General features: G+C 46.8%; 2 protein-coding genes and 2 long non-coding RNA genes across 8 annotated transcripts in view; 1 reads left to right on the plus strand and 3 right to left on the minus strand.

The window, feature by feature from the left end:
* The window catches only part of BANP (BTG3 associated nuclear protein), a 114,968-nt gene extending 113,647 nt beyond the window's left edge, over nt 1-1,321 (minus strand). For both annotated transcript variants that reach the window (XM_032121899.1, XM_032121898.1), the window contains exon 1: nt 1,220-1,321. The gene's annotated coding sequence lies outside the window, so the exon portion shown is untranslated. The remainder of the gene's footprint in view (nt 1-1,219) is intronic.
* Nucleotides 1,322-3,339: 2,018 nt separating this feature from the next.
* LOC116450087 lies at nt 3,340-9,696 on the minus strand. The gene is made up of 3 exons (XR_004242674.1): nt 9,079-9,696; nt 8,736-8,810; nt 3,340-6,024 (listed from the first exon to the last, which is right to left on the minus strand). It is a non-coding gene; the product is annotated as an uncharacterized LOC116450087 (long non-coding RNA).
* On the plus strand, nt 8,284-25,385 carry CA5A (carbonic anhydrase 5A). 4 transcript variants are annotated; one of them, XM_032122136.1, is made up of 7 exons: nt 8,284-8,560; nt 16,304-16,501; nt 20,339-20,457; nt 21,475-21,570; nt 22,031-22,093; nt 23,408-23,563; nt 24,434-24,519. In XM_032122136.1, the coding sequence occupies exons 1-7, from the start codon at nt 8,437-8,439 to the stop codon at nt 24,488-24,490; spliced, it is 813 nt and encodes a 270-aa protein (XP_031978027.1). In that variant the 5' UTR covers nt 8,284-8,436; the 3' UTR covers nt 24,491-24,519. The 4 variants fall into 4 exon arrangements, with proteins under 4 accessions (XP_031978027.1, XP_031978026.1, XP_031978024.1 ...); XM_032122135.1 differs by lacking the exon at nt 24,434-24,519 and adding an exon at nt 23,684-24,397; XM_032122133.1 differs by having other exon boundaries at nt 8,287-8,560; nt 24,517-25,385.
* Nucleotides 16,664-25,616, minus strand: LOC116450086. Its single transcript, XR_004242673.1, has 3 exons — nt 25,461-25,616; nt 22,602-22,666; nt 16,664-18,125 (listed from the first exon to the last, which is right to left on the minus strand). It is a non-coding gene; the product is annotated as an uncharacterized LOC116450086 (long non-coding RNA).
* Between the last annotated feature and the right edge of the window lie 730 nt (nt 25,617-26,346).

Here is a 26,346-nt window from a genome sequence, read left to right on the forward strand (position 1 = left end):
AACAACGCTTGTTTACTTCAAAAAGTCTTCCCTGGAGAGCTCCAAAAATAAACTGATCCATAAACTATCCGTGCCATAGCAGGATAAAATGACTATATTTGGTTAAGTACACAACTTGCCACTTTATATGGATTTAAAAATAAAACAAAAAAAAAAAAAAAAAAGGGGGGGGGGGAAGAAAGGAGGCAACACTTGAATTGCAAATAAGGGCATAGGGATACCGAGCGTGTTCAGAGAATCATGGAATCCTGGAATGGTTCGGGTGGGAAGGGACATTAAACTCATCTCGTTCCACCCTCTGCCATGGGCAGGGACACCTTCCACTATCCCAGCTTGCTCCAAGCCCTGTCCAGCCTGGCCTTGGACACTTCCAGGGATGGGGCAGATCCAGGGAAACCTGTGCCAGAGCCTCACCACCTGCACAGGGAAGAATTCCCCTCCCAATATCCCATCTAAACCCACTCTCCTATGTCAAACTGGTATGAAGAGGACAGAAAACACCACTCCTAATACGGGTGTGAAAAACCCTGTCTGGCACTAAATGACCGCACACCACAGCAGCTCCCAGGGCCGGGAGCCATCCCGGGGCCGTTCCCTGTCCGTGCCCGCTCCCGCGAGCAGCGGCAGCCCCGAGCCCGGGCGCTGCTGCACCAGGACAGGGGATGGAGGAGCGCTCCCATCCCAGCCCGAGCCCGCAGCGCCCGGCTCCAAGCACATCCCAGGGGGACAGCGGGACACCGAGCCCAGCGCTGGGCAGCCCGGCAAGGGGATGGCCCCCGGAGCGGGGCGGGGAAGAGCCAAACCTCTGCGTGGAAGGGACATGAAAGCTCATCCCGTTCCACTCCTGCCATGGCAGGGACACCTTCCACCATCCCAGGCTGCTCCAAGCCCCGTCCAACCTGGCCTTGGGCACTTCCAGGGACGGGGGCAGCCACAGCTTCTCTGGGCAACCTGTGCCAGGGCCTCAGCACCCTCACAGGGAGGAATTTCTCCCCGATATCGAATCACGGGCGACCCCCATGAGAGTGCTGGGGGGAGGCGGAGGGGGGCGCGCGGCCCCCCCGCCTCGGCCGCTCCCTCCCCGCCGGCTCGCGGCCCGGGGAGCCCGGCGGGAGCGCGGCGGGTGCGCGGTGGGTGCTCGGTGTCCCCGTGCGGGGCCGTGCGGGCGGCCGGGGGTGGCCGCGCAGCGGAGGCTCCCGCCCGCGGGGCGCCGCGTTACCGTGTGAGGCGGGCGCCGAGTTCTCGTGGTGTTTTGTGCGGCGGCTGCGATAATGGCGTCCTTCCTCGCGAGAGATCCGGCCCGGGCCCCCGCGCCGCGCACGCGCCGCGCCCGCGCGCGCGATGCCCCCGCCCTTCCCCGCCGAGGCGCCGCAGCGAGGACCGGACTACGACTCCCAGAGGGCAGCGCGCGCGCCCCCGCAGGAGCACGCCGGGACCTGTAGTACGCGCGGGGGGGGGGGGCGCGGGGCGTGCCGGGAAGTGTAGTCAGGGAATCACAGCATCCCGGGATCGTGGAGGGTGGAAAAGAGCTCCGGGATCATCGAGTCCCACCTGTGCCCGATCCCCACCTCGTCACCCGGCCCAGAGCACTCAGTGCCACCTCCAGCCCTTCCTGGGACACCTCCAGGGATGGGCACTCCAAACCTCCCTGGGCACTTCCAAGGCCTGAGCTCCCTTTCCATGGGGAAATTCCTGCTGCTGTCCACCCTGAGCCTCCCCTGGCCCAGCCTGAGGCCGTTCCCTCTCCTCCTGTCCCTGTTCCCTGGGAGCAGAGCCCGACCCCCCCGGCTGCCCCCTCCTGTCAGGGACTTGTGCAGAGCCACAAGGTCCCCCCTGAGCCCCCTTTGCTCCAGGCTGAGCCCCTTTCCAGCTCCCTCAGCCTCTCCTCGTGCTCCAGACCCTTCCCCAGCTCCGTTCCCTTCCCTGGACACGCTCCAGGCTCTCAATGTCCACAGCACTCGGCCAGCAGAGCTGTCGGCCCGCAGATTAAATGGGGATCTGCACCTCCAGAGTCATTCACACCATTCCCATCCCCTACTCATGTCTCTGCTCCTTCCATCAGATTCCTCCCCTTCCGTCAGCTCCCGAGCGCTGAGCTAGGATGAGCTGGATGTCAGCTGTCATGTTAAGGAGAGAAATGTCGCGGTGCCCAGAGCACAGCTGAGCAGCAGGCAGCAAGTGGGAATTTGCTAAATTGGTTAATCAGCCTCACTCTGCTGTCACTTGTGCTCCTGTGTGTGGTGTGAGAACAGGAGGGCTGGGTGAAGGTGGGGAACGCTCCGTGAACCTTCTGGGGATGACAAAAATATGCAAAAGCCCCAGAAAAGCAGCACGGAGGAAGTGTATGCAAATGGCTCTGAAAGAGGACAAAGATTAGACGATTTTGTCTTTATTTAGCACAGCGTTGCCCAATAAAGACCAACCACACTTCACTTTTCAGCTTCAGCATAGCCAGCAGTGACTTTCAGACTTCTGCATTGAAATATTCCTTAAATAAGATGCTTAATGGGGTTCTCCAGTGTCATGTCACACAGCTGAATCCACTCTGGCTCAGCTGGAACTGGTTGTCCTGACACCTGCAAAGCTGGTGTGTTTGGAAATTGCTCCCTCATCCAGGTTTGTAATGTTCAGCTGAGCCTGTTGATTTATTTACCGTGTTCTCCCCCTTCACAAGCAGATTAGGCAGTTCAAAGGTTAAACTAGTTAGAAACTGACTTTTTCACACCGGATTATTTCACACTTTGCTGCAGGGATTCGCCCTGCAACAGTTTTGCTAAAGAATTTCTGCTGGACTCAAGCAATGGCAGGTCCCAGGTGGAAAAATAGGGATACAAATATCCATGTTCCACCTGCTGTGGGGAGCTGCTGGTAAAAGCTTTTGCCATCCTAAAGCAGCCCAGTGTGAAAGCTGCCCTGATTTCTCATAATTTCATAATATTCCCATCCCAAAGCCTATTAACTCCTGTTTCTGGAGGCTCCTGCTCCTCTGGAGAGCCATGAATCACGTCACAACACAAACACAAAAATTGTCATTGTCATAAACCAGTTACAGTATTTACCTAAAGTTAATTTATCTCAAATTAACTGCAGGAAATACTGTCAGGATCCAAGTGATGTCTGCAAGTCTGATCAGAGATAACAGCAGAATAAACAAAGAAAACCATTTATCACCAAGGGAGGCTGCAGCACCTTCTCCTGCCAGTCCACTCTGATCCAGCAGCTGAGAATCCACAATTACCTTACCTCTTGTAAGAGCTTTTCCCTCTTTACCAGAGCAATGATTCTGGATTTTTTCCCAAACCAGGAGGCATTTCCTTTTAAAATTCTGAATGACACCAATAAATCATGGAAGGACTCCCTTATCATGGCCTATCCCATTTTCCCTTGAGACTGCACAGTCAGATATGACAAACACTTCATGCAGCAGAAAGTCTGACTGGAAACAATGGGAAACAGCAGGAGGAAAAGGATCTTTCTGTTAAATCTGAAGGCCCAGATTTGGCTTTCAATCTTGGATTCCCAGTACCAATGAATGACTGACCAAAGGGTAATTGCTTCCTGTGCTTCACAGTCTCCTGAGCTTCAGGAGCTGCCAAAACTGAGCTCCCATGACTATTTCTGCAATAATTGAATGAAATTCAGTGTAATCCCCATTTAGTGAATGAGGGCTTCGCTTTACCCTGGGATAAGAGTCTGCCTATGAGCAAATGCCAGGAAGAACTTGATACACAGGAAGGTTTATTCTGATTTAAACCATGATAATTTGCTCAAGTGCCTACATCAAATCCATTCTTAATTTCCTTCCCCCATGTAAAAATGACTGAGAACTTCAGGGTGCCAATATATCAATTTAATCTTTTAATTTTGTAGCAGAAAATACCCCCTGCTGCCCTGTTAGTTTGTTGTCCCAAATAAACAAAGGATTTCTTTGTTATTTCCTCACCTTTTCATGCTCTTTTTTTTCAGCCCCTCTCTTGCATTTTATGTCTGTGCTTTGCCACTTTCTCAGGAATCATTTGCTTCCAGGAAGTATCCAGCTTATTTCACCCTGGTATCAGCATTCATTTACTATTGTTTTCTAAGGAAGTTGCTGCTCTCACATGTTTTGTGTGGATCAGGAGAGATTGGGATCTCATTCACTGGCTTCCTTTTTTTTTTTTCATTAGGGGAAAAAAACCCTTCCCATAGCATCAAAGGTAAAAAATTAACACACTGTGCACACAATTTTGCAGCTGCAGCAGCAGCAGCAGCAAGAAAACAAAGGTTGCCAAACAAAGCATTTGTTTAAACAAGTGACAGACATTCATAATTATCCTCACTGCTGAGCATGAGGATACAGGGACAAAGGGATGGGGAAGATGTGAGCAGGGCACAGAAGTCGCTCCAGAGTATTTGCTGGAAGAAGTCTGGAAGAAGAATTTTGTTTCCTAAGGATAAAATCCTCAATCACATCCAAGGAAAAAGAGTACTTGGAGCTCCCCTGTTGATGCATTTCTTTCTGTTTGGGTTTATTTATTTTCTCTGTAATCTCTTGTAACTGGAGAGGGAAACAAACCCAGCCCTATGAACACAGCATGTCCTATATTGTGACAGTGATGCTTAAGGAAAAGTTAGATAAAATACATCTTTAACCAAGGGAATATTAATATTATTTGTAAATGTGCTGTAGCAGCATATGAGGAGAAGCTCAGCATTTATTTTTCAGACACCACAACCATTTTCAAACCTCTCAGAATTGTGATTTGTAACAGAAAACAAGGCAGGATCAAGTGGGTTTTGCTCCTGAACCTACTTCAGCCACCTCTGCATCATTACTCCTGATCTCATTCTGGTTTATGCTGAGCAAACTCCATTTTATTCAATGAGAATACTCCTAATTTTCATGAACAGGGACGGAAGAAAAGGCCTTGAATCCCCTCAGCAGAGAGAAAACACGTTTTTGCCATCTGGCTGGTCAAAGTCCATGGTCCTGTAGGGTCATTTCTGCCAGTCTGAGAAATGAGGTGAGAAGGGTCAGGCACGATCTCAATGTTCTCTTATTTATTTACAGACTCTTCCATGGAAAAAAAAAAATTATGTGAGGCTCTTTCCCTTCTGAGAAATGTGCACAGGGCACAAGCCCTGTGTTTGCACTTTGCATGGCTGGGATCTTCCCAGATACCGTTATCATCTGAGTATTTTTGGGGGGATTATCAAAGCCTGAAGGGGAGCTCATTCCACCTACAGATTTTAGAGGATTTTGTCCTTCTATGATTCTAAGCAGAATTTGACCATCTCCTAATTCTGCACCTCTATCCATTAAGACACGTCCGAAATTATTTGTAATGTAACCCAAACGTTTCAGGTGTGAGAGGTAAAATCAACCGAGTGGAGATGTCCAGCTGTGGCTGAGGTGACAGAATGTCCCTGAGCAGGTTTCCACGTGGCAGAGGCAGGAGGGCAAGGCTGCCCTTAGGGGCACTCCGGGCAACCCAGGTCACTCGGAAGCTTGTCCAGGGCAACAGAGGCAAATTCCAACCCCTTGGGATGGTGTAATCTTGTGCTTCACTCCAACCTGGGGACTGCAAAGCTCTGCAGACAGAGTGTTTCTCCCATTCCAGGTGTTCTCCTGTAGGTCCTGGAGTGCGCCCTGGCAGGGATGAAGGTCCCTGGGCTGTATCTGACAGAGCATTCCAACACATCTCGGGAATTCCCCCTGCTCAGCACTCATGGGAACACAGCTGGAATGTTCTGTCCTGTTTGGGGACCCCAATGCAAGAGAGAGAATGAAGAAGCAGAGGTGGTTCCCAGGCTGCTGAGCTCTGCTGGATGGAGCGTCCCAGCAAAACACGGACATCAAAAAAAAGCTTCCCTCAAGTAAAATCTGCCATGGGAAGGGAGAGCCAATCCATGGGGAAATGAGGGGCAAAGGCACCCAGGAATGAGCTGAGCCTACCCTAAGTGACATTTTCAGCCGCTCCATAGAGGCTTCCACTCCTCAGCAGCAAAATTCCCAGGGAGCTTCCCACGACTTGACTGATTGTCCTGCCAATTAGACAATAATTAGGTGAGGAAAATATTCCTTATTGAATCACTTTCATGGTATCTAATTACAGTAAAGCTGTAACACTGTGTTTTTGCTGAATTATTGGGTGTGACTTGCAACTGAGGCAGCACTAGGGCAGGAACAGCCTTCCAAGCAGGATGCCTGGGGAATCAGATTCCTTGGACACACTGCAGGGAGGAGGTGATTTTCCCTCTGCAAGTAACACAATTAATATGAGCAACGGTAACGTAAAAACAAGTAGGTACTGGCAATGCTCCAGTAAAAAACCCCAAACAATTATTGATCCTTTCTGCCCAATCTGACAGCAAAAGTCAGATGGGTGAGGGCAAGACATTGCTAGATTTTCACTTGTTTCATTTCTGTGGAGCCAAAAAAAAGCCCATTTTTACTGTGTACAGTCACACTCCTCACCCAAATTCCCCAATTGTGAACAGTTGATGTTTCAGTTCTTTGGGCACAACTCCGAGCTGACAATGCAGGCTGTGCTCTCACTCCAGAGCTGGCAGCCCAGGGAGTAAATGACAAGTAGTAAGGAAGACTCTGCTAAGTAGGAGGAGTTGGAATAATAAATAGCACAGCTAAACTGGCCACTTTAGGATACTAAAGAGGATTCCCTGAGCCCTGCACTGACACCCTGTGTGATAAGAGATGACAGACAGGCAGATGTTTCATGAAAACATCACCAAGAAGTTTCTAATTCAAAACAAGAGTTTGTTAAAAAAAAACCCCAAAAACAAAACAAAAAAAACCCCAAAACCAACCAAACAAAAAACCCCAAACCAAAAAAAACCAACCAAAAATAACCCAACAATAAAAAAAATCCACAACAAACAACCAGAACACATTTCAAAACTATTGAAAAACAGCAGAATGTTAATAGCTTTATCATTCATCACTTCTTGCTCTGTCATTGATGGATTCTATAGTTTTCAAAATATACCCACTTACGTATTTAATGGAGAAGAAGAATCACGTGGGTTTTGTAAATATTTTCATTTTGTTTAATTAAGTTTTAACGACCCCAAATAATCCTCACCTGCAGCCTCCACCCACCAGGATGAGCCAGGAGCCTATTTAAGCCTCAGCTCTGGTGGTGGAATTTTTTTTTTGTCTTTATTCCTGTCTCTAAGAAGTACTTGGGACCTTTTCTGCTGTTTAGCTTTGGTCTTGTCTCCTTTTGCTCCTTCCTGTGTTCCTGGGCTGCACCTTGGGCCTGGTTTGTTGCTTGGTCACTCACGGGGGCTGGGAATGCCAGGGGACCCTTTGGTTCAGGCACTGCTGGGCTGGTTCGTCCTTGGGAAGGACAATTCCATCTTTAACAGCTCTCTCTTTGCATTCCTATTTGGCCTGTAATAATCTGAAATATTGGGAAAAATTTATAGGAATAATTCCTTTCCTGTGTTTCTGTGCTTAGCCTGAGATACTGCAGCTCTGACTTAGATGTGCCTGTACCACTGACGTGGATTTTGCCCGCTGGAGGAAGAGCAAACATCCCAGAGGAAATGAAAGTGTGGGATTTCTATACAGCATTTTCACATAAGGTAACTAAGTTATGGGAGGTGCCCCTGGAAACAGCAAGAGAGTAACATTCTTGCTTTCATCTCTGAGAAATATGGGTCAGGAAAATATCTCCATCTGTTTTCTCCCAGACAAAAACTTCATCTGGCTCCAAGTGTGAGCAGAGGAATAATTAATGGTCCTTATGTTACTAATTTTAGTCTATACAAAACTAGGGGACGTTTTTGTCAAAAAACTTGTTGTTGGCATGCCTTGTTCTGTAGCTCCTCACCCACCTGGAGGCTGCAATGCTGCTGAAGTCACTGCTCAGAGCTAAAATGCTTCTCTCTGTGTTCCCCTGCGCCCAGCCCTGCATAGCTCCTGGATTTCTGGGAATTTCTCAGTTTGAGCCCCAGCTCGGGGCAATTCAGCTGTTCTGACAGCACCTCTTGGCTATCAGTATTCAGATATGCAAGTCTTCAAATTCAAAGTGTGCACGCACAAAGGAGTGATAAGAACTCTCTCCTTGCATACCAAAGAGGAGTTTTCTGCAACCCTTTGGTGTTCTTGGAGCCAGATGAGGGGGGGAAAAAACCCCTCTGGAAAGCACATGTGGAATAATCATCAACCAGCCAGCCCCTTGTTGGGAATGGAGAGCCAATGAGGAAGACAGAGCAGGGGCGAGTTGAAAATTAACTCCTGGGTTGGCTCCACCTCTTAACCAGCAAAGGGTGCTCTCAAAATGATTTCTAAATAAGCCTGGTGACCCCTCAGTTCCCGTGGAGCTCTATATCCACAGGATTTTGTGTTCTCCATTATGTTGATGGGTTGTTAGGCTGTGGAAGGCTCTGCTGAGGGAGGCAGTGAAGGTTTGGAGTGCCCGGGTGGCAGTGATGAATGGTGTGAAGGTACCAGCCCTGGTGCGTCTCTCCAAGCAGCTGCAAAGCCTCCGAGCTGTGCCAGCACGGCCGTGCAGCCTGGCTGCCTGCTCCCAGAAAAAAGCCAGGAATGCTGCCTGTAAGTCACTTCATTTCATGCAAATAGGTGGAAAATGGGAGATGCTGAGGTGGGAAGAGAGCTGGGGCGGTTGAGTTTTGTTCTTATTTATTAGCGAGTTAAATAATAAGGGAGTTGGAGAATGTGGCTGAGAGATTGAAGAAACGAGTGAATAGAATGAAAAAAATGGAAATACCTGTGGAATTTCTGGGTTCAACCTTGTTATTTATTTCTTCTGTGTCAGTGGCACTGGGTTGTTTGTGACTCCAACCTGTAACAAAATGGAATCATTACTTGGGAGGCTTTCAGTGAAAACTGCATTTAGGAGCATAATTCAAAATGCGTTTAGCACAAATTGATTCTGACTCAGAATTTTGTAGCCACTGCAATGTTTGATTTGGAAAATCAGGCCTAGTACAAGCCACAACCCCCTCCAAATGTGCTCCATAAATCACCTCCAATAAATCACTTTGAGGTGCAAGATACTCCTGGAAGATGTTAAAGATTTAGTTATTAAAAATACTGATTAATTTACTTACAGATAAGATGGGTCCAGCCAGAGATTGTCTACTTGCTGCTGTGCAGATAATGTCAGCTGGAGAATAGTAAAGAGTAATTTTTATAGCTAGAAAAACCTTTTGTTTCCTATTTTTTCCTCTGTAAATTTATTCAGCATAGTAACTTCTCCCAAAGAACAGAGCCAGGTTCTTCCATGAACAGTGAGGTGTGATTCCCTTCTATTTAAATTAGCAAATGGCAAATTTCATATTTACTTAATTATGGAAACCAGATCATTTTGTGATATAAACCAAGGCAGAGTGGAGATGAGCACAAGGCTTTTATATGGAAACTCCATGAAATATTCATTAGTCCCCAGTTTGTCCTCTACAGGCACTCCCAGAAACTTCATTTTTCCCATTAAAACAAGGAAAAAGACCTTGTACTTCAAAGAAAAGCACTACTGTAACGTTTAGAAAAACAATGATTCAACCTTATAAAATAATAGCCTTTCCATTAAATTAGTATCAATTAGGTGCATGTAATAGTAGCTTTCCTAATGAATTAGTATTAATTAGATGTTAATTAATCTGTCCAACTGTGTGTACACCCACTCCACAGATGGGTGGGTGCACACGAGAGAGGATTTATTCCCAAGCACTGCCTAAATCACTCTTTTTTCTCCATTTTATCAGCAAACTTTTGCAATTCAGGAGAGGTTGAACAGCTAAACCCCAACCCTGTGCCAGGAAGAGCAGCACTGGGCTCACACCAACTGCTCATGGTGAGCACTGACAGGAGTTACTGCTTCCAAGGGGAAATCCAGAGCATCCACTGGAATTGTGGTTAAAAAGCTCTGCCATTAGTCTGTATTTTTATTCATTATTTTTCCATCTGAAGACATAAACCAGGATTGCAAGGGAATATTTATGGTGAGTCCAACAACTTCCAGTTTGGAAGGCACAGTCTAAGTTGTTATAAAGTAATGAAATCCATGGAACAGCAGCACAGAATCCTTCCAGGCAATCCCAATTTTTCTGCTTGTTCAGTATTAATGCACCACCAAAATTTATGGTCCATAGAATTAGAAACTTCTGGGATAGAGTGTGTTGGAATTGAGTGCTGTGTTTCTGTTTTATCAGAGGAGGTGTCACTCTGGGAAAATGATTTGAAGTTGTTCAGTGGAGTGAGAAGTTAAACTGGAGAAGAGCTGAGCTCTGGATTTCCACGTGAGATGGACACAGGAATTGTTTTATGGTTACCCAGGGTAAGAGGGGATCCCATTCCAAGAAGAGATCAGACCAGGTAGTTTCATCCAAGGACCACTGCTGATTAAATGAACTACAATTGGTATCTATTTTTACTCACATTCCCCTTTTCAATTTAAGATAGTTACTGTTTATTCCTTAAATCTTTCTCTTCTCTGTGCCATTCATGCAGGAAATGCCAAAACAAACTGAATCAAGAAAACCTTGTCTTTGGAATGGCTGTTTTTGGCAGGCAGGGAGTGGACAGGAGCTCTGAGTGAAGCAGCCTGTGGGTTACTCCACAGTTACTCAGACCAAGGTTAAGCAACTCAAAGGCTGACAATTTCTAGAGCTTTTTGGCTTCCCCTTGTGACCCTGCAAGGACAAAGGGCTTTTCCTGCACTTCACTGGAAAAGCACTGTAGAAACATTGGTGAGACTTGTGGCATGGATGTCAAAATTCCCAGCGGGTGTCTGTGCCGAGCTCTGAGGTACCTCGTGACAACACATGGAGGTGGAGGTCTCAGACATAAATTTTTTAGAATAGTTGCTAGAAATGCTCTCCATGGGGATTTTTAAGCCTAATTACCAGAGCAGACCTAAATGGCTTTTTCCTTTCTTGCCCTTTTAGGAGTAGTCACAAGAAAAGCAGAATCTGTCAAGTTTTTGGTTTTTTTCCCAAAGAATTACATGAGTCCAGCAGTGGCACACAATCCAGGTGTGCCATCTCCAGGCCTGCACATACAACTGCAGTGCCTCCCCAAATTGTCCAGGAGTTCTCATTCAAGCCCTTTCCATGCTGAGTTCCTAAGCCTGAATGCATAATTTCAGCAAATGTTTTCATACAGAAGAAGATAAAGCCTGTGTTTGCTTTACCTTGCCAGCTGGAATTACCTCCCCCTTATCTGGGCTCAGCCACTGCCTCCTCAGCCAGGCTCCTATCTCAGCCAAACACTGTGGAGGCAGAGAAAAGCTGAGCATTTCACAATCTGCTGCTGCTCCCCTGTCGAGCTGGGAGCACCCTGTCAGCTACATCTATTTGATAAAAAACACTGGGCCGTTTATCAATAAACTGGCCTGAATCACAGTCCCCATCTGACAGCAATTCAGCACAACTTTCAGCACCTCGTCACTATGGGCCTGAGCCAACCAGTGCTGTTATCCCCCAAAATCTTGATTCAGAACAAAAAAGCTTCAAGGAAATCAACCTATCTTGGATTTCCTCTGCAATATTCAATCCTAGTGGCTGAAGCAGAGCCGTGGTCCTTTAAATTTAAAACGGCTCTTTACTGAGTTTCAGGAATGTGTGTATTTTATTTTCTCATTCAGAATGTGTTGCTATGGCAAGCAGGGCCTTATTTCCTTCCCCTGGGTGTGGTTTCTCAGCTCTTCCCACCACAGTGTCTGTCCTGGTTTATCTCATTCGAAAATCCATGTCTAAAGAAATCAAAGCACTTGATTCAACAGGTCTTTTTCTTTTCAAAGATTAAAACCTGTAGTTTCATCTGGATATTGAACTCCCACCCTGAAGATTTTGATACTTGTGTCAATCCTAAATGGACTTTTTAACAAATACTTCAAAGGGTCCAATTAATTACAGAAAATAATTCTGAATATTTGGACGGCTCTATATATCTGGGAAAAGTGGGGAAAAAAACCATTGTACAAATGTAAGAAGCCCCCAAACACCATAAAATTAAATGGAGCATCACTGTGTCTGTCGGGGAGGTTTAAAAAAAAAAAAAATCCAATAAATCAGGCACAGATTAGGGCTGTTTGTGGCAGATCCCTTTTCACAGGTGATTCACATCTTGGTGATGCTTTTTGTATGACAAAATTTAGTTTAACTGCTCTGACAGTACCAGAGATGGGTGTGTGACAAAGGCAAACGCCAGACCAGGCCCTTCCTCAGTGAGCCAAGGCTGCAAACTGCACATTTATTTCTCAATGCTCACCCTTTTTTTTTAAATTCACTTTGGACGTTGCGAAACTCGTAGGTGAGGTTTCTGTTTCTCTTTCCACACGGATTCTGCATCACTTGAGCTCATCCCTTGGGCTCTTCTCTTTCTGGTTGAGGAAACCACTCTGGGTTCAGCAATAAGGGAGAGCCCAGCTGGAACCTCCCAGATGGTCCAGAAATGTAACAATTTGGGGGAAATAACAGGGATATTGTGATCCTGGCTGCTGCTGTTCTCTCCAGCTCTTGCTGCATGAGAGCAGTGTCTCTCTCTTGCATAAATCACCATTCCGAGCTGGGGCATGGCCAAGGGAAAATTCTGTTTCTGGAATGGTCCAGAAAATAAGATTTTGGCTACACTGGTGAAGTGCTGGGAACAAGGTTTAGGGCTTAGGTTTCCTTTTTGCACAGGTAGTTCTTGTCTTTCTGTCTGCAGTTTCCAAACCAAACCATCTCCCTGCCACTGAGCTCGTATTTTGAAGGGTTTTCTTTGAAGGATTTTTTGAATTAAATGCTAGAGTTTTACTGAACTTTATGCTCAGGAAGAAGTAGCATGTGCACATAAAAAGCTGGATGGAGGTTCCATGAATGATTCAGGAGAGAAATGAAAGTACTGCAGGTCTAAGTTATTTCTCTTTAGTTTTGTGCCTTACCAGCCCATCATTTCTGAGAGTGTGCCATAAACTTTCCTTTGGGTTGTGCTGCTCAGCCCACAAGAAGTGACTCACTCTGTTCAGCTTAGTGACTGTAAAAAACTTCATATTTCTCACAACCTTGCAGGATCAAACCTCCAAAAAGCTTCCTGGAGTTGGGTTGTCCTAATTCCACTGTGTAAAGCAGAGTTTGAGGCTTTTTATTTCATCCATTTAATGTACAGAAAAGAAATAGTTGCAATTTTCTGTGATTTTCTATAATTACAGAACCAGGTGTAGGTGTAATTTCTAAGCTGCCCAAGGTTATCAGTTGTACTTAGAGGACACATCCTGGAAGAATGGAACAAGGATGAACGGTGAAGGGATGCCAGTAATTTGTTTGTAGATGAGAATAACCCCCAGGGTCTCTTGTTTATGCTGAATATAAAACACCTGAAGCCTGTCTGGGCTGTCCTGATGACCAGGAGCTCCCTGTTGTTCATCAGTAGCTTCAGCAAGACAGGTCTGTGCTAAAGAGTTGCCTAACCATGATGAACAGGCTGTTAAACTGTGATTAAGCCTGACTGAATCATGATGTTCATGGGCAGCAGGTCTTTTCAATTTCATTGATTATTCACCTCTTCTTTTTAAGCTACAGAAAGAATTGTGTTGAGAATAGTAAATTAGTTATCCTAAAAAATGTTGGGCATCAAACCAAGAGTTTGTTTTGCTTGCAGTTGAATCTCGGTACACAAAAAAAGACTGCAGGGATGAAGTAAAATGAAATTTAAACCCAGTCTAACATCCTGACATCACAGGCTGTTTGAACATCTCCTGATGATCTGCTTGTGATCGTGTAGCCACTCAAAGCAAATCGTTTGTCAGATTTCAACCTGCTCTTACTCAACTCAGGAGTACTTTAAACATGTTATACCGTGAATGCAATGGAAACTTCTTACACAATGTCGGTAAAACAGAGCAAACACTTCTTGGCTGATGCTCGTTGAGTATCTGCTCCTGTCTCCATTTCAGTGAAACATTCTCAATGTTACGTCAGGTTCCTTGTGAAAATGCAAAAGTCATCCTAACAAGATTTAAAAATCCCCAAAAGATAAATGCAGATTTGAAAAAGGATTTTAAGAGAGTAACTAACGGTTCATGGTCGTAAGATGAAGGTCAGGAGCTGAGGGTGGTGTTCTTCTCCCAGCTGCCCAAGAGAACTGGCAAAAATTAGAACTCTTGCTTTATCTCTGTGCTTTCACTGACACTTTTAGATTTCTACAGGCTTTCCTTCCTTTTTAAATTTTTTTTTTTTTTTTGCTATGTGTTCTTCACTGGCAGCTGAAACAGCAAAAAAGTGTAAGGAGTGACCAAGGTTTTTAACCAGTTTCATCAAGGTTTCACCACCTCAAGCAGTGGCAGGTGAATACCCAGTTCAGTTGAGTTGAGTTGACCCTTTAATCATCCAAGGTTGGGACTATTTTGGCCTCCTGCCTTTGTGATAGCCAAGAAAAGTAAACATCATATTAACTTTTCATAACTTTTCCAAATGTGGCTTGTGGAGCGGGGATCACGCTGTGCCAGGACCACCCATCTCTGTGCATTTTTTTGGTGCAAAGGGATCACTTTTGGTGTGAGGGGACGATTTTTGGGGTGAGGCAATACTCTTTTGGCGAAAGAGGATGTATTCAGTGCAAAGAAATCACTTTTGGTGTAAGGGAATACATTTTTTTGGCGTTAGGGGATGCACTTTTGATGTGAGGGGACACTTTTTGGGTGAGGCGATACTCATTTGTTGTGAGGGGATGTACTTGAGGCGAAGGAATCCCTTTTGACATGATGCGATAAATACTCTCTTGATGCGAGGGGAAAATACTTGATATGAGGAGAAACGCTTCGGTGTGAGGGAATAAGTGCTATGTTGGTGTGAGGGGACGCTATTTTGCGTGAGGCGATACTTTTTTGAGGTGAGGTACTTGGTACGAAGGAATCGCTTTGGGTGTGAGGGGACCACCCTGAGCACGGGAAATGGCGAACTTCCCCCGGCACAGAGCTGCTGCCGCTGCTCCACGGCCGTCACAGCATGAGGAGCCGCATGTCACAGCAAGAGGGCAGACCCGGCCCGCCCCCGAGGCCGCTGCGGCGGGGCCATGGCGAGCGGGCCGTGCCGGAAGGGGCCGCGCCGGGCCGGGCCGGGCTGGGCGGCAGCGGCGGCTCCGCGATCTCCGCCGCGATGCTGCCGCTGCTCCGCCGCGCTTGGGCGGCCGCCGCCGCCGCCTCCTCCTGCTCCTCACGGCGGGGCAGCCGCCGGTGCAGCCTCGGCGCCTGCTGCTCCTACCGCCTGCGAGACGCCCGTGAGTGCCGCTCCCCCTCAGCCCGAGCGGGGCTCGCTCGCCCCGGCTCTCCCCGCCCTGTCCCCGCCATCGCCTGCAGCCCCCCGCGCTGCCAAAGTCTGTGTGAGAGCTGCAGGGACGCCGAGCTCAGCCTGCTTTTGTCTTCGGATGAAACAGCAGGAAATGACAGTGCTCGAAATGTAGGGAGTGTTTTTGCAGCGCCTTTGCCTGAGTTGACCTTATGGTTCCGTAGTTTGCTCCTCGCTGAGGGAAAACGGGGGGAAAGTTGTTCAGGCACCCCTCACGTGAGTGGTTTGAAGGTTTAATTTATTTTTAATTCCTCGTTGTAAAAGACCCTGAACGTATGCAGTGAAGTAGCCTGTAAGGTGATGCTCGAAGCATCACGGTTTAGGATTCAGCAGAGGGACAGGACACCAAAACCTGCGTGTGGGTCACCAGGTGAACAGGTTCACACAGGTGTCTGTTCTGGTTTTAAGCAGAATAAATTTCTGTGGAAACTATTTATGTACCTACCCAGCTTGTGCCAGTTTGAGGTGCCCAAGCTGCCCCCAAAATTGCTGGGTTTGGGTTTTACAGGTGTGGGATCAGCAGGATGTGTCTGCACGAAGCAGTTTTGGTCAGGATTGGTGTGGCTGCTGCAGGAGCTCTGAATCCTCCTTTGTGGGGTAACCCCTGTGCTTGTGTTGCCTTCTAGAGAATGTTTTGCTTCCCAGTGGGAATTATCCCATGTCTGGAGCGCTCCCAGCTCAGCTCATGGCAGTGGTGTGTCATGAAAGCTCTAAAACAAAGCCGCCTTAAAATCTGGCAATAATAGGAAAACATTCTCTTTTTCTGGGAAATGGGGGGACAGTTTCTTTTCAGAGCATTGTGCAAAGGCAGGAAGGTACTGACTTGGTTCTAAGTCAAATTACTGTGCTTCCCTGTATGGCTTTGAGTCATGCAACTGGAATGTTTTCTTTTTCTTCTGTTTTCCTGGGCACCAGCTGACTCGAATTAGCCTTTGGTGACACAGTACCTTCCCTTGCCAGAAAGTTCTGTATCTTGCCTCAGAGCTTGACTCTCCTCCTCATCTTCCAGTGCATCCGCTGTGGCAGAGCCCGCTGACAATTCCTGGAGGCACCCGGCAGTCTCCCATCAACATCCAGTGGAGGGACAGTGTTTATGATCCCTTCCTGAAGCCTCTGAAAATCAGCTATGACCCAACCACCTGTCTTCACATCTGGAACAATGGCTACTCCTTCCTGGTGGAGTTTGATGATTCTACTGACAGATCAAGTAAGCAAAACTCAGGGAAAAAGAAAATCTATTTAACATCTCATTAATGCTTAGAGAGGAAAAATACTCGTGTGATGTAAGTCCTCATGTTGAAAATGAATGTACAGTAAAAAAAATGCTGGAGTTAAATGTGGGTTTACAGTGGTGGGAATCATAAAGAAGAAATTCTATAAAGACTTCACATTTACAGTGGTTTTGTTACCATGGGCATTGTGCACAAATCCCCTGCTGGATGTTGAAACTCATTTCACAAGCCTCGGTGCCCTGTCTTGTAGGTTTTGTAATAAGCTTTGACCACGTGAGTCAATCCTCAGTCATTTATATGTGTACCTACTCAATTTGAAACCTGATTCCATCGCTGCTCTTTATTGAAGTAATCTGCCACTTATCTTCTGTGGTGTTAATAGAGATATTTAATGCACTTGAAATAATCAGCAGCCACATGAGTTGCAGTTGGAAAGCACACATGCTTATCTCCATGGGGTTTTAGGGAATGAAATAGCACTGAGCTCTGCCCTAGGGAGCAGGTGTGTGTGTGTCCCTGTTGTTTTAGGGGAAGCAGGAGTGCATGGAAAATCCAACCATTCCAGCAATTTCATGTGAATGAGCCTCTGACCTGAGTAGCTCAACCTTTTTAAAACTTAATAGAGTAAAAAATTTGACTTAAAATCAAGATATTGCTCCCAAATTCCAGATTTTCTGTTCACTGTTCCTGCTAAAAGCTACCTTTACCAAAGGATATTGCAGAATTTAAAGATATATCATAAGGGCAGGTGAGCTGGTAGCAGTTGGTCAGGGCTGTTATGAAGCACATGATTGCCCAGCTTGTCCTGCAGGGAAAAACTGAGGGACCCTGAGCAAGTTGGAACCTGTTGGATTGGAGTCATTGATGTTTAAGGTGGCTGCTCACCATGAGAGATCCTCCAGCTTCCTGAGGGATTTGGCAATGCCCTTGGGAAGGGAGCCTCCAGCACACAAACAAACACTTTGTTCTCACAACACCAATATTTTCGGTTGATGTTTGGAAAGAGGCTGATAGAACAGTGCAGCAGAAATGGTAGTGGTGGAATGCAGGGAGCTTGTGTGATGCTTGGGGCTTGTTTTGTTTTTCTTGTTTCTAGCTGTTCACTTGGAATATCCATTTCCAAGAGAGAAGATCCATTTCTGTTTCTGGTTCTTTTAGTGAGGTGGGGTTAGGGGAGAGACATCACTTGTTACCTCATCAGTGATTTTAATTTATTAACTTTAGATTGGCTTTGCTTTTAATTTAACAGTCTCTTGCTTTATAAGCCACACCCCACTATCTGTTGAGGATATGATGCTGAAAAGTGTTTAGTGGATAACAAAGGTGGATTTTTTTCTGCAAGAATTGATGTAGCAAAGGGGAATTGCCATTAGGGGGCTCAGAAATACGCAATAATTAACTGCACAGGGACAGGGTAGGCTGGAATCACCAGGACTCAGGTGCTCACCTCTGAAAGATCTTACCTGCTTTGTCTATAAGACTTTCCTCAAGGTAGATCTTTCCCTGTGAGCATTTGCTGACTTTCCATCATCCTCATCTTCCTCAAATGAATTAAAGTCCATGAAGGGATGGGATGGCATCAAACAATCAGTGACAGGGCTGAAAAATGACAGAGGAACAACAGCTAGTGAGGTGTTGCTGTATAACCCAGTTTTCAGGTGCCTGCCTTTCTCCTCCACCTTTCTTTCTTTACTCTTGCTATTTCTGGTTTTTCTCCCTGCCAGCTTCTGTCTAACAATCATAGAAATCCAGAGAAGAAAGCCTGGGAACAAACAAAAGCACCACAGTTGAAACAGAAGATGAGAAAGACACCCAGGATAGACAAAAAGGCCTGAATCCTGAGATGGGGTTTGCAAGACTTGGGCTAAAGCTGAAGGTAGAGCAGGAGGAGAGGAGGAAGAGGGTGAGGGAAAGGTATGTACAGCATGTGGTCTGTCTGTGTGTGGTGTCATCAGAAACGAGGCTGAAACAGAGCCAGGGCTGCAATAAACAGTGCAGTGATTCTTGTTGTTAGAGCCCCTTAAACTTCTATTTTGTTTTGAAATTATCCAGATTGTAATTGGAGAAGAAATGCTTCTAAAGGGACTGAAGTTCCTACTTGTTTCCTGTCACTTTCTGGTGGCCACTAAGGGAACCTGAGTCTCTCCATATGTGTGTCTGTGCCTAAAGTTACTTGTGAGGCAAACATTTAAGTGGATGTGGTTATTAACACAAATATAGTCACTTGTGGGTTTGCATCATCACATAATCAGGAGTGGATCATGTTGGAGCACAGAAACTTCAGTTCTGAAAGGCTTGGCTGGGTGAACCACATCTTCATCCCACCCCTTCTCCATCACAGAATCCCAGGATGGTTCGGGTGGGAAGGGACATTAAAGCTCATCCCATTCCACCCCCTGCCATGAGCAGGGACACCTTCCACTATCCCAGCTTGCTCCAAGCCCCGTCCATCCTGGCCTTGGGCACCTCCAGGGATGGGGCATTGTGATTCTCCAGTGATGGTCGGTGTTGCATTCATGCCCAGAGCTCAGCAGCAGGGGATGAAATGAATTCAATGTCACTTTGCACAGCTTGTTTTAATTTATTCCTTTATCACAGCCAGGCCTGTCTGGTTAGAATTTCAAACCTGCTGGCTGGCTTTCAGGAAAAAAAAAATAATACAAGAAAATCTTTTAATTCCTCTCATTGTTTTCTCCTTAGCAAGAAAGTGATTAACTTATTTTCAGAAGCAGTGTTGGGATTAGGTGCTTTATACCATGGCTTGCTGTAAAACTTCACCATGTCCTACAGTTCAGTAAAAACCAGCAGATGCTGATGGTTTAGTGCTGGATGAACAGTGGAACTCGAGGATCTTAAAGCTCTTTTCCAGCCTAAATGATTCTCTGATTCCGTAAGTGCTATTAGCCCTTGGGAAGTAATTATGGCTTCTCATTTACCAGATGCTCTGATATAATAATTAGCAGGATGACTTTGCAGGATGTTTTTGGTGCAGGTAGGAGGGAATGAGTGGAAGCAGAAAGCTGGGCATGGACTTCTTCATTCATGTGTTTGCAAAAGGATGGGAGGCCTTCTGAAACCAGGAGAACAGACTGGCGGTTTACCTTTACTCATTGATAAAAAGGGCATTAAAGCTTCCACAAACTTGCCCAGAGGCAGACTGGATGTTAAATACTTCATGCACAGCTTGTAGGCACAATAAAACATATTTCTGGCTGACCTTTGGTTGTGCAGTCTGAAAGCTGTGTTGAAGCAGGGTAAGATGCTTGGATTTTCGTAGCTTGGAGGAGAGTTGGACATTTGACTCAATATACTGATTTGTCTGGCAAAATTTGCTTTTTGAAGTCTTGTCATGAGAAATGTCAATATTTTTCACAGATCCTGAGGCTTGTAGGGATGTCATTTAATCCATTCAATGGATGTGTCACTGCTGTGTCACCTGCCAAGTGTCTCCAGGTCAGGCAGTCCTCACACTCCTGCTCTGACAGAGGGGTGAGAGTGTGAAACTCATGACCGTGCCAAACTTGGTGTCAACTGGGAAAACATCCCCTTGAGGGGAGATGGATGAGGAGACACTTCAGCTCACCTCCAGTTTGATGCAGGGAAAACCAGGAATGTGTTTGCATGAATAATTTGGTCATGGCAAAGTGTAGAAGTAACCAAGCAATAGGGCTCCACTTGATAATTTTCTCCTGGGCAACCTCGAGTTGCTCCACCTGATACTTTTTTCCTGGGCAAAATTTTTCCAAGGATTTACTTGTCTGGCCGATTCTAACTCATATTTATCAACATGTGTGTCTTGTTTTGTTTTCTAGTCATCATTGGAGGGCCCTTGGAAAACCAGTACAGGCTAAAGCAGTTCCACTTCCACTGGGGAGCTATAAACGACTGGGGCTCAGAGCACACTGTTGACAGTAAATTTTACCCAGCAGAGGTATGAGATGAAATGCTGAACAACGCAAATACTTGTCTCAGGTGTGTCTGTGAAAACTCCCAAATTGAGGAATTGCAGTTTATTTTTAAGGATCAGACCTGGTGGGTGCTGCAGCTCATCTGCTGTTTTATTCTATAAAAATTCACTGTGTTTTCTGGAGAAGAACAGCCTGAAAGTTGGACATTGGCCCCATTACTGGAAGTTAAAGATCACTTTGTTTATTGTTACTAAACTTTCAGAGAAACAAAGCATCCACTAAGTACTCTAAAAAACCATCACTTCATTTTCTGTTTGCAGCTCTTGAACAGTTACTAAAATGGCAAAACTTTGATGCTTAGGTAACTGCTAAGGAAGAAAATGTCAATGAAAAGGATGGAGTCGGTGGGGGGAAATGTGAAAGTGTGGCAGCTTTGACCACAGTTCTTTGCCAAAGGAGGAGAATTTGTCAAGTGATGATGGTTTATTTTTAGGGAGACGTTTATCTCCTGTTGGTGTGTTCATAGTGGTGCTGCCAGCTTGGCAAGATCCTCATTAACAGCGAGACTGTGACTAAGTTTTTGGGCTGGGGTATTTATTTACCACACAAAACTCTTCAGTGTGTTGGCTGTCAGCAGTGCAGAGGAAGACTGCTACGTGCAGGAGGATGTTCCTCAGGACAGTGTGCTCTGCTCTTCCTGGGAAGAGATGGAAGAGCCCTTTAGCTCCAGCAATACTGAGCTTTGTCTGTGCCTTTGTCCAGCATTCCTGCAGACAGACTCCCACAGACTAAATCCCTTTTACATATGGGAAATGCAGTGGATGGGTCTTTAGCTATTTTTCAAGGAAAAAAAAAATAAAGAAGGGAAGGACCATTATTTATCAACAGCACTTTGTTTCTTGTTTTTGTGGTGTGTGGTTTCTGAGGCAGCTCACTGCAGTGCCTCACACTGCCAAGGAGCAAATGCAGCCAAGGTTAGAAGTCAGGTGTGCTGTCTGTGCTCTGAGCAGGGGTTGATCTCTCCCTCATTCCATTTTCAGCTGCATTTGGTGCACTGGAATGCTGTGGAGTACCCGAGTTTTGAGGACGCTGTGATGGAAGGGAATGGCTTGGCTGTTATTGGAGTGTTCTTAAAGGTAATTGTGTTCTGCATGACCAGCTGTAATGATGCCTTTCTGTTTGCAATCTGGTAAAGCCCATTTAGGGCAATTAAGGGTAGGCTGGGAGGAGATCCCATCAATCCATACAAATGTCTCCAAGGGATGTCAGAGGATGGTGCCAGTGACAGGAGGAGGAGCAATGGCCAGAAACTAAAACCAGTTTCACCTCAAAATGAAGAACTTTATGTTGAGAGTGGAACAGCTGCCCAGGAAGGACCTGGAGTCTCCTTGTCTGGTGACACTCCAAGCCCACCTGGATGTGTTCCTGTGTCACCTGCTCCAGGTCCCCTGCCTTGGACCAGATGATCTCCAGAGCTCCCTTCTAAACCCTAAATATTCTGTGATTGTTGTTATCAAAAAACACTAATGCTGATAAGTAGAACTGATTGATTATTGATCAGCTTATTGACTGTCCAACCCCTCCCTGTCCCTGCAGCTGGGAGCACGGCACGAAGGGCTGCAGACCCTGGTGGATGCCCTGCCAGCAGTCAGACACAAGGTCAGTGCTCTGAGGTGTGCCACCCATTGCCACCCAACAGAAAGAACGCTTGGAGAACAACAAAACACCGAGAAAAGCTTTCTTCCTTAAATTTTACCAGGGGGAGGGCTGATTGACACCTTGTTGATTACAGGGGAAGTGGGAGGGGAAGCTGATTTTTCAGGAGGAATTGGATACTTTAAGCTTTCCAAACCACTTGAAGAAATGCTACTCTTGAGATTGTTTCCCCTTACAAGGACATGCTTGAAGTGGGAGTTTATTTACTGTGGGATTAAGGCGTTTTGATTTTTGTCTGCTCTTTGAGGAGGAGATTGTTTGCTTTTTTATAAACACTGCTGGGTTTCTGCTGGGTGAACGGGATCTTTCCTAGCAGACTCCTGCCAGGAGAGGGAGCGCTGAGTCTCTGACAGTGCTCAGAAGCAGCTCCTCCCCGTGCCAGTTCCCTTCTGAAAAACCACATCGACTGAACAAACCACTTCTGAAAAAACCACAAAAAAACCACATCTACCTTTTCAACTGCTCTTCACATCCAGCTGAAGTCGCTGTGCCACTATTTCTCACAGGAAGGAGTTTCTAAAATCCAAATAGAGTTTTTATGTCAAAGCAGTGACAGTTCTGCCAGATAAACACCAAACACGGCAGTTCAGTGCCAGAAGACCTCCCCAAATATGAATATACATCTATTACGAAACGATAATAATTTACAGCATGTGAATTTAAAAGAAACTAAGCCAAGAGCTGCCAGTATATCCTGAAAATCCCCCAGGAGCAATGTTTGTGTGGGAAGTCCTGGGTTCTGAAGCTCCTACATTCTGTCTGATATCCCACTTGTGGGATTGAACATTTTGGAGACGGGAATATTTAATTTAAATAAAATTTTAGTCCTCTTCCTGCTGCCTAAAATCACGTGGTAAAAAGTAAAACACTTTGTTTGCAGTCTTTTAAGGATCTGGCACAGCTACCTGAACTTATTCCACCACTTACGCCCTCTTTTTCCTGGCTGCATCCAGCTCCCACAAAGCCTTAGGCCATGGATCCTTCTCACTCTGTTTTTCCTCCACTGAATTCCTCATGGCTTGTGGGGACAGCAGAAATACTTAAATTTTGTCTGCTCAGCAGCTGCCCCTTACACCTCAAACCCAGTTTTATACAAGTTTATGTGATTTAAAATTATTACATTATTAATGTTCCCAACACCTCATTTCCCATGCACACACATAACACAGGTTTTAATCTCATTGTCAAGATCTTTTTCAACTTTGTCATTTTTTTCTCTAAACACCATCCTTAAAGATGCTTTTTCCTGCTGTTTAGGACACTGTGATCGAGTTTGATGTCTTTGATCCCTCCTGTTTGATCCCTTCCTGCCCTGATTACTGGACCTACGCCGGCTCTTTGACCACTCCCCCCCTCACTGAATCAGTCACGTGGATCATTAAGAAGAAGCCAATAGAGGTGGATGAAGACCAGGTAAATCTCACTTTTCCTTTCAGAACACCCCTCTTCCTGCCACAGAGGGGAAGATGCACAGAACCAGTTCTTTACCAGCAATTCTCTGTGAAAACACAAAATTTCACTGTGTTTTCACAGAGATTTATGACTGCTTCAGCCCAGGATCTGGGGAGGAATCCTGGCATTAACAGCCACTAATACTGAAAGACCTAAGACCTCTCCAAGATGTTTTTGCAGCTTTATTGAGCTTTTCTGACTATTCTCAAGAGTTTTATCTTCACCTGTGATACACAATTGTGAAACCTGCCCCTTGCAAACTTGGGAGGTTTTAGGAATTTACTGGAATGCTGTGTAAATTTGCTCTCCTTAGTGTGATGCAGCCTTTTTTGTGGAGGGAAGGGAAAAAGAGAAGATTTTGTGAAATGGAGATTGTTAACGGAGAACTGCAGGCATAGTGTGGCATTCTTTTAAATTGAAATTTTTCTCAGTTTTTCTTTTTTTCTTGGCTGTTTACTCTCCTTTTTTCATGGCACAACAGTGACTTACCATTGGCATGGCCTTGTCAGCACTAAAAGCTGATCTGCTGCATACTTTATTTTAATCCCAGTGAGAGAACAACTCTGGGGGTTGGTGCTTTTTGGGGTTCCCTCTTCTCTGGGTGCCAGCGAGGGTGTAAACGGAGGTTGGATGAAGTATTTGAATGGAAATGGCTCTTAGGTGTGCCACATTTGGGGTTTAATTTCCCTAAGGATGGCAGATGACTGATAATTCTCCCTTGCTGGTGTGGATAATGGGATAGTCTTTACCAGCAGGTGCCAAAGGTGTTGGTGCTAAAATCCCTCAGAATGCAAACGTAGCGCTACCTTTGATTTCATTTTCTTCTCCAAGAATAAATGCTTGCCTTTTGCCATGCATTCCCAACCTGGGGAGATAACTGGGAAGTGACTCAAGTGGCCCTTTGTGGTTCCCAGCTGGAGGCCTTTCGGATGCTGCTGTTCACGTCGGACGGCGAGGAGGAGAAGAGGATGGTGGATAACTTCCGCCCGCTGCAGCCGCTGATGAACCGCACGGTGCGCTCGTCCTTCCGCCCGCAGCGCCGGCGGGACCCCGCGCTGCGGCCCCACGCCGAGCAGCTCGGGCCTTAGATGGCCCAGCACCCTCGGTCCAGCTGCACAGCACAGCAGCCTGGAGGATTTGTCCTTTCTCTGCAGCCCTCTCACAGGCAGTGCCCCTTGACCTTCACTAGAGAAGCTGTGGGGTATTTTAGTTATGCTTTTTTTTTTAAGAAGTAAATGATATTAACCCGTAACAAATTGACTTGCTCTAAGGCAGGGATTGATATAAGGAAATGTTTTGACAGTTAAAGGAAATGTAGGGACAGGAGAGCTTCTCCCCTGCCCCTTCTCTGAATTGTTCTGTGTCTCTTCAAATGCTCTTTCAGTGCCTTTGTGAAAAACGAGCTTCACTCTTTGTAAAATTTGAAGGAAAGTTTAATAAAAGGGACAATTAGGAGACAACAGCAAAAAGGGGTGGTATGGCCGGATGCTTGGCAGAGATCCAAAGGCACACCTCTACATCCAAAAGATCGTCTTAAAAAGTACATCGCTTATTTCGTATTCATCACCGTCATGCAGAATTCATTAATTCTTTGGAGTTGCTGGGTATCATCTTATCAGTCTTATCTTTTTCCTTGGCTCCATTCCATCTAGTTTCGGATTCTTTTGATAAGATTTTCCAGGAATGTGAAGACTCCCCCATCCTCCCTAAACTGACTTACACAAACTACAGACCTTCTACAGCATTACATTACAGAACCCAGGCAAAGCTTTTCTAACATTAAGGAACATGAAAAAAACCAACATCACAATCCATTCATAACAATTATGTAACATGCGAAAAGCCAACATCACAATACCATTGATAACAGAGGCACCGCCGGAGGGACCCGCGGTGCTGCGGTCCTGGCTGCGGAGGGATCAGCAGTGATGCGCTTCCGGTGTCTCTGTGCCCGTCCCCAGCCCGGCTCTGCGCTCCACAGCTCCCAGCCCGCCGCTTTCGGTGTCCCTGTGCCCGTCCCCAGCCTGGCTCTCCGCTCCACACCAGCCCAGCCCGCCGCTTTCGGTGTCCCTGTGCCCGGCCCTAGCCCGGCTCTCCGCTCCACACCAGCCCAGCCCGCCGCTTTCGGTGTCCCTGTGCCCGTCCCCAGCCCGGCTCTCCGCTCCACACCAGCCCAGCCCGCCGCTTTCGGTGTCCCTGTGCCCGGCCCTAGCCCGGCTCTCCGCTCCACAGCTCCCAGCCCGCCGCTTTCGGTGTCCCTGTGCCCGGCCCCAGCCCGGCTCTCCGCTCCACACCAGCCCAGCCCGCCGCTTTCGGTGTCCCTGTGCCCGTCCCTAGCCCGGCTCTCCGCTCCACACCAGCCCAGCCCGCCGCTTTCGGTGTCTCTGTGCCCGTCCCCAGCCCGGCTCTGCGCTCCACAGCTCCCAGCCCGCCGCTTTCGGTGTCCCTGTGCCCGTCCCCAGCCTGGCTCTCCGCTCCACACCAGCCCAGCCCGCCGCTTTCGGTGTCCCTGTGCCCGGCCCTAGCCCGGCTCTCCGCTCCACACCAGCCCAGCCCGCCGCTTTCGGTGTCCCTGTGCCCGTCCCCAGCCCGGCTCTCCGCTCCACACCAGCCCAGCCCGCCGCTTTCGGTGTCCCTGTGCCCGGCCCTAGCCCGGCTCTCCGCTCCACAGCTCCCAGCCCGCCGCTTTCGGTGTCCCTGTGCCCGTCCCTAGCCCGGCTCTCCGCTCCACACCAGCCCAGCCC

This window comes from Corvus moneduloides, chromosome 12 (assembly GCF_009650955.1).
Source record: "Corvus moneduloides isolate bCorMon1 chromosome 12, bCorMon1.pri, whole genome shotgun sequence".
Classification (NCBI taxonomy): Eukaryota; Metazoa; Chordata; class Aves; order Passeriformes; family Corvidae; genus Corvus; species Corvus moneduloides.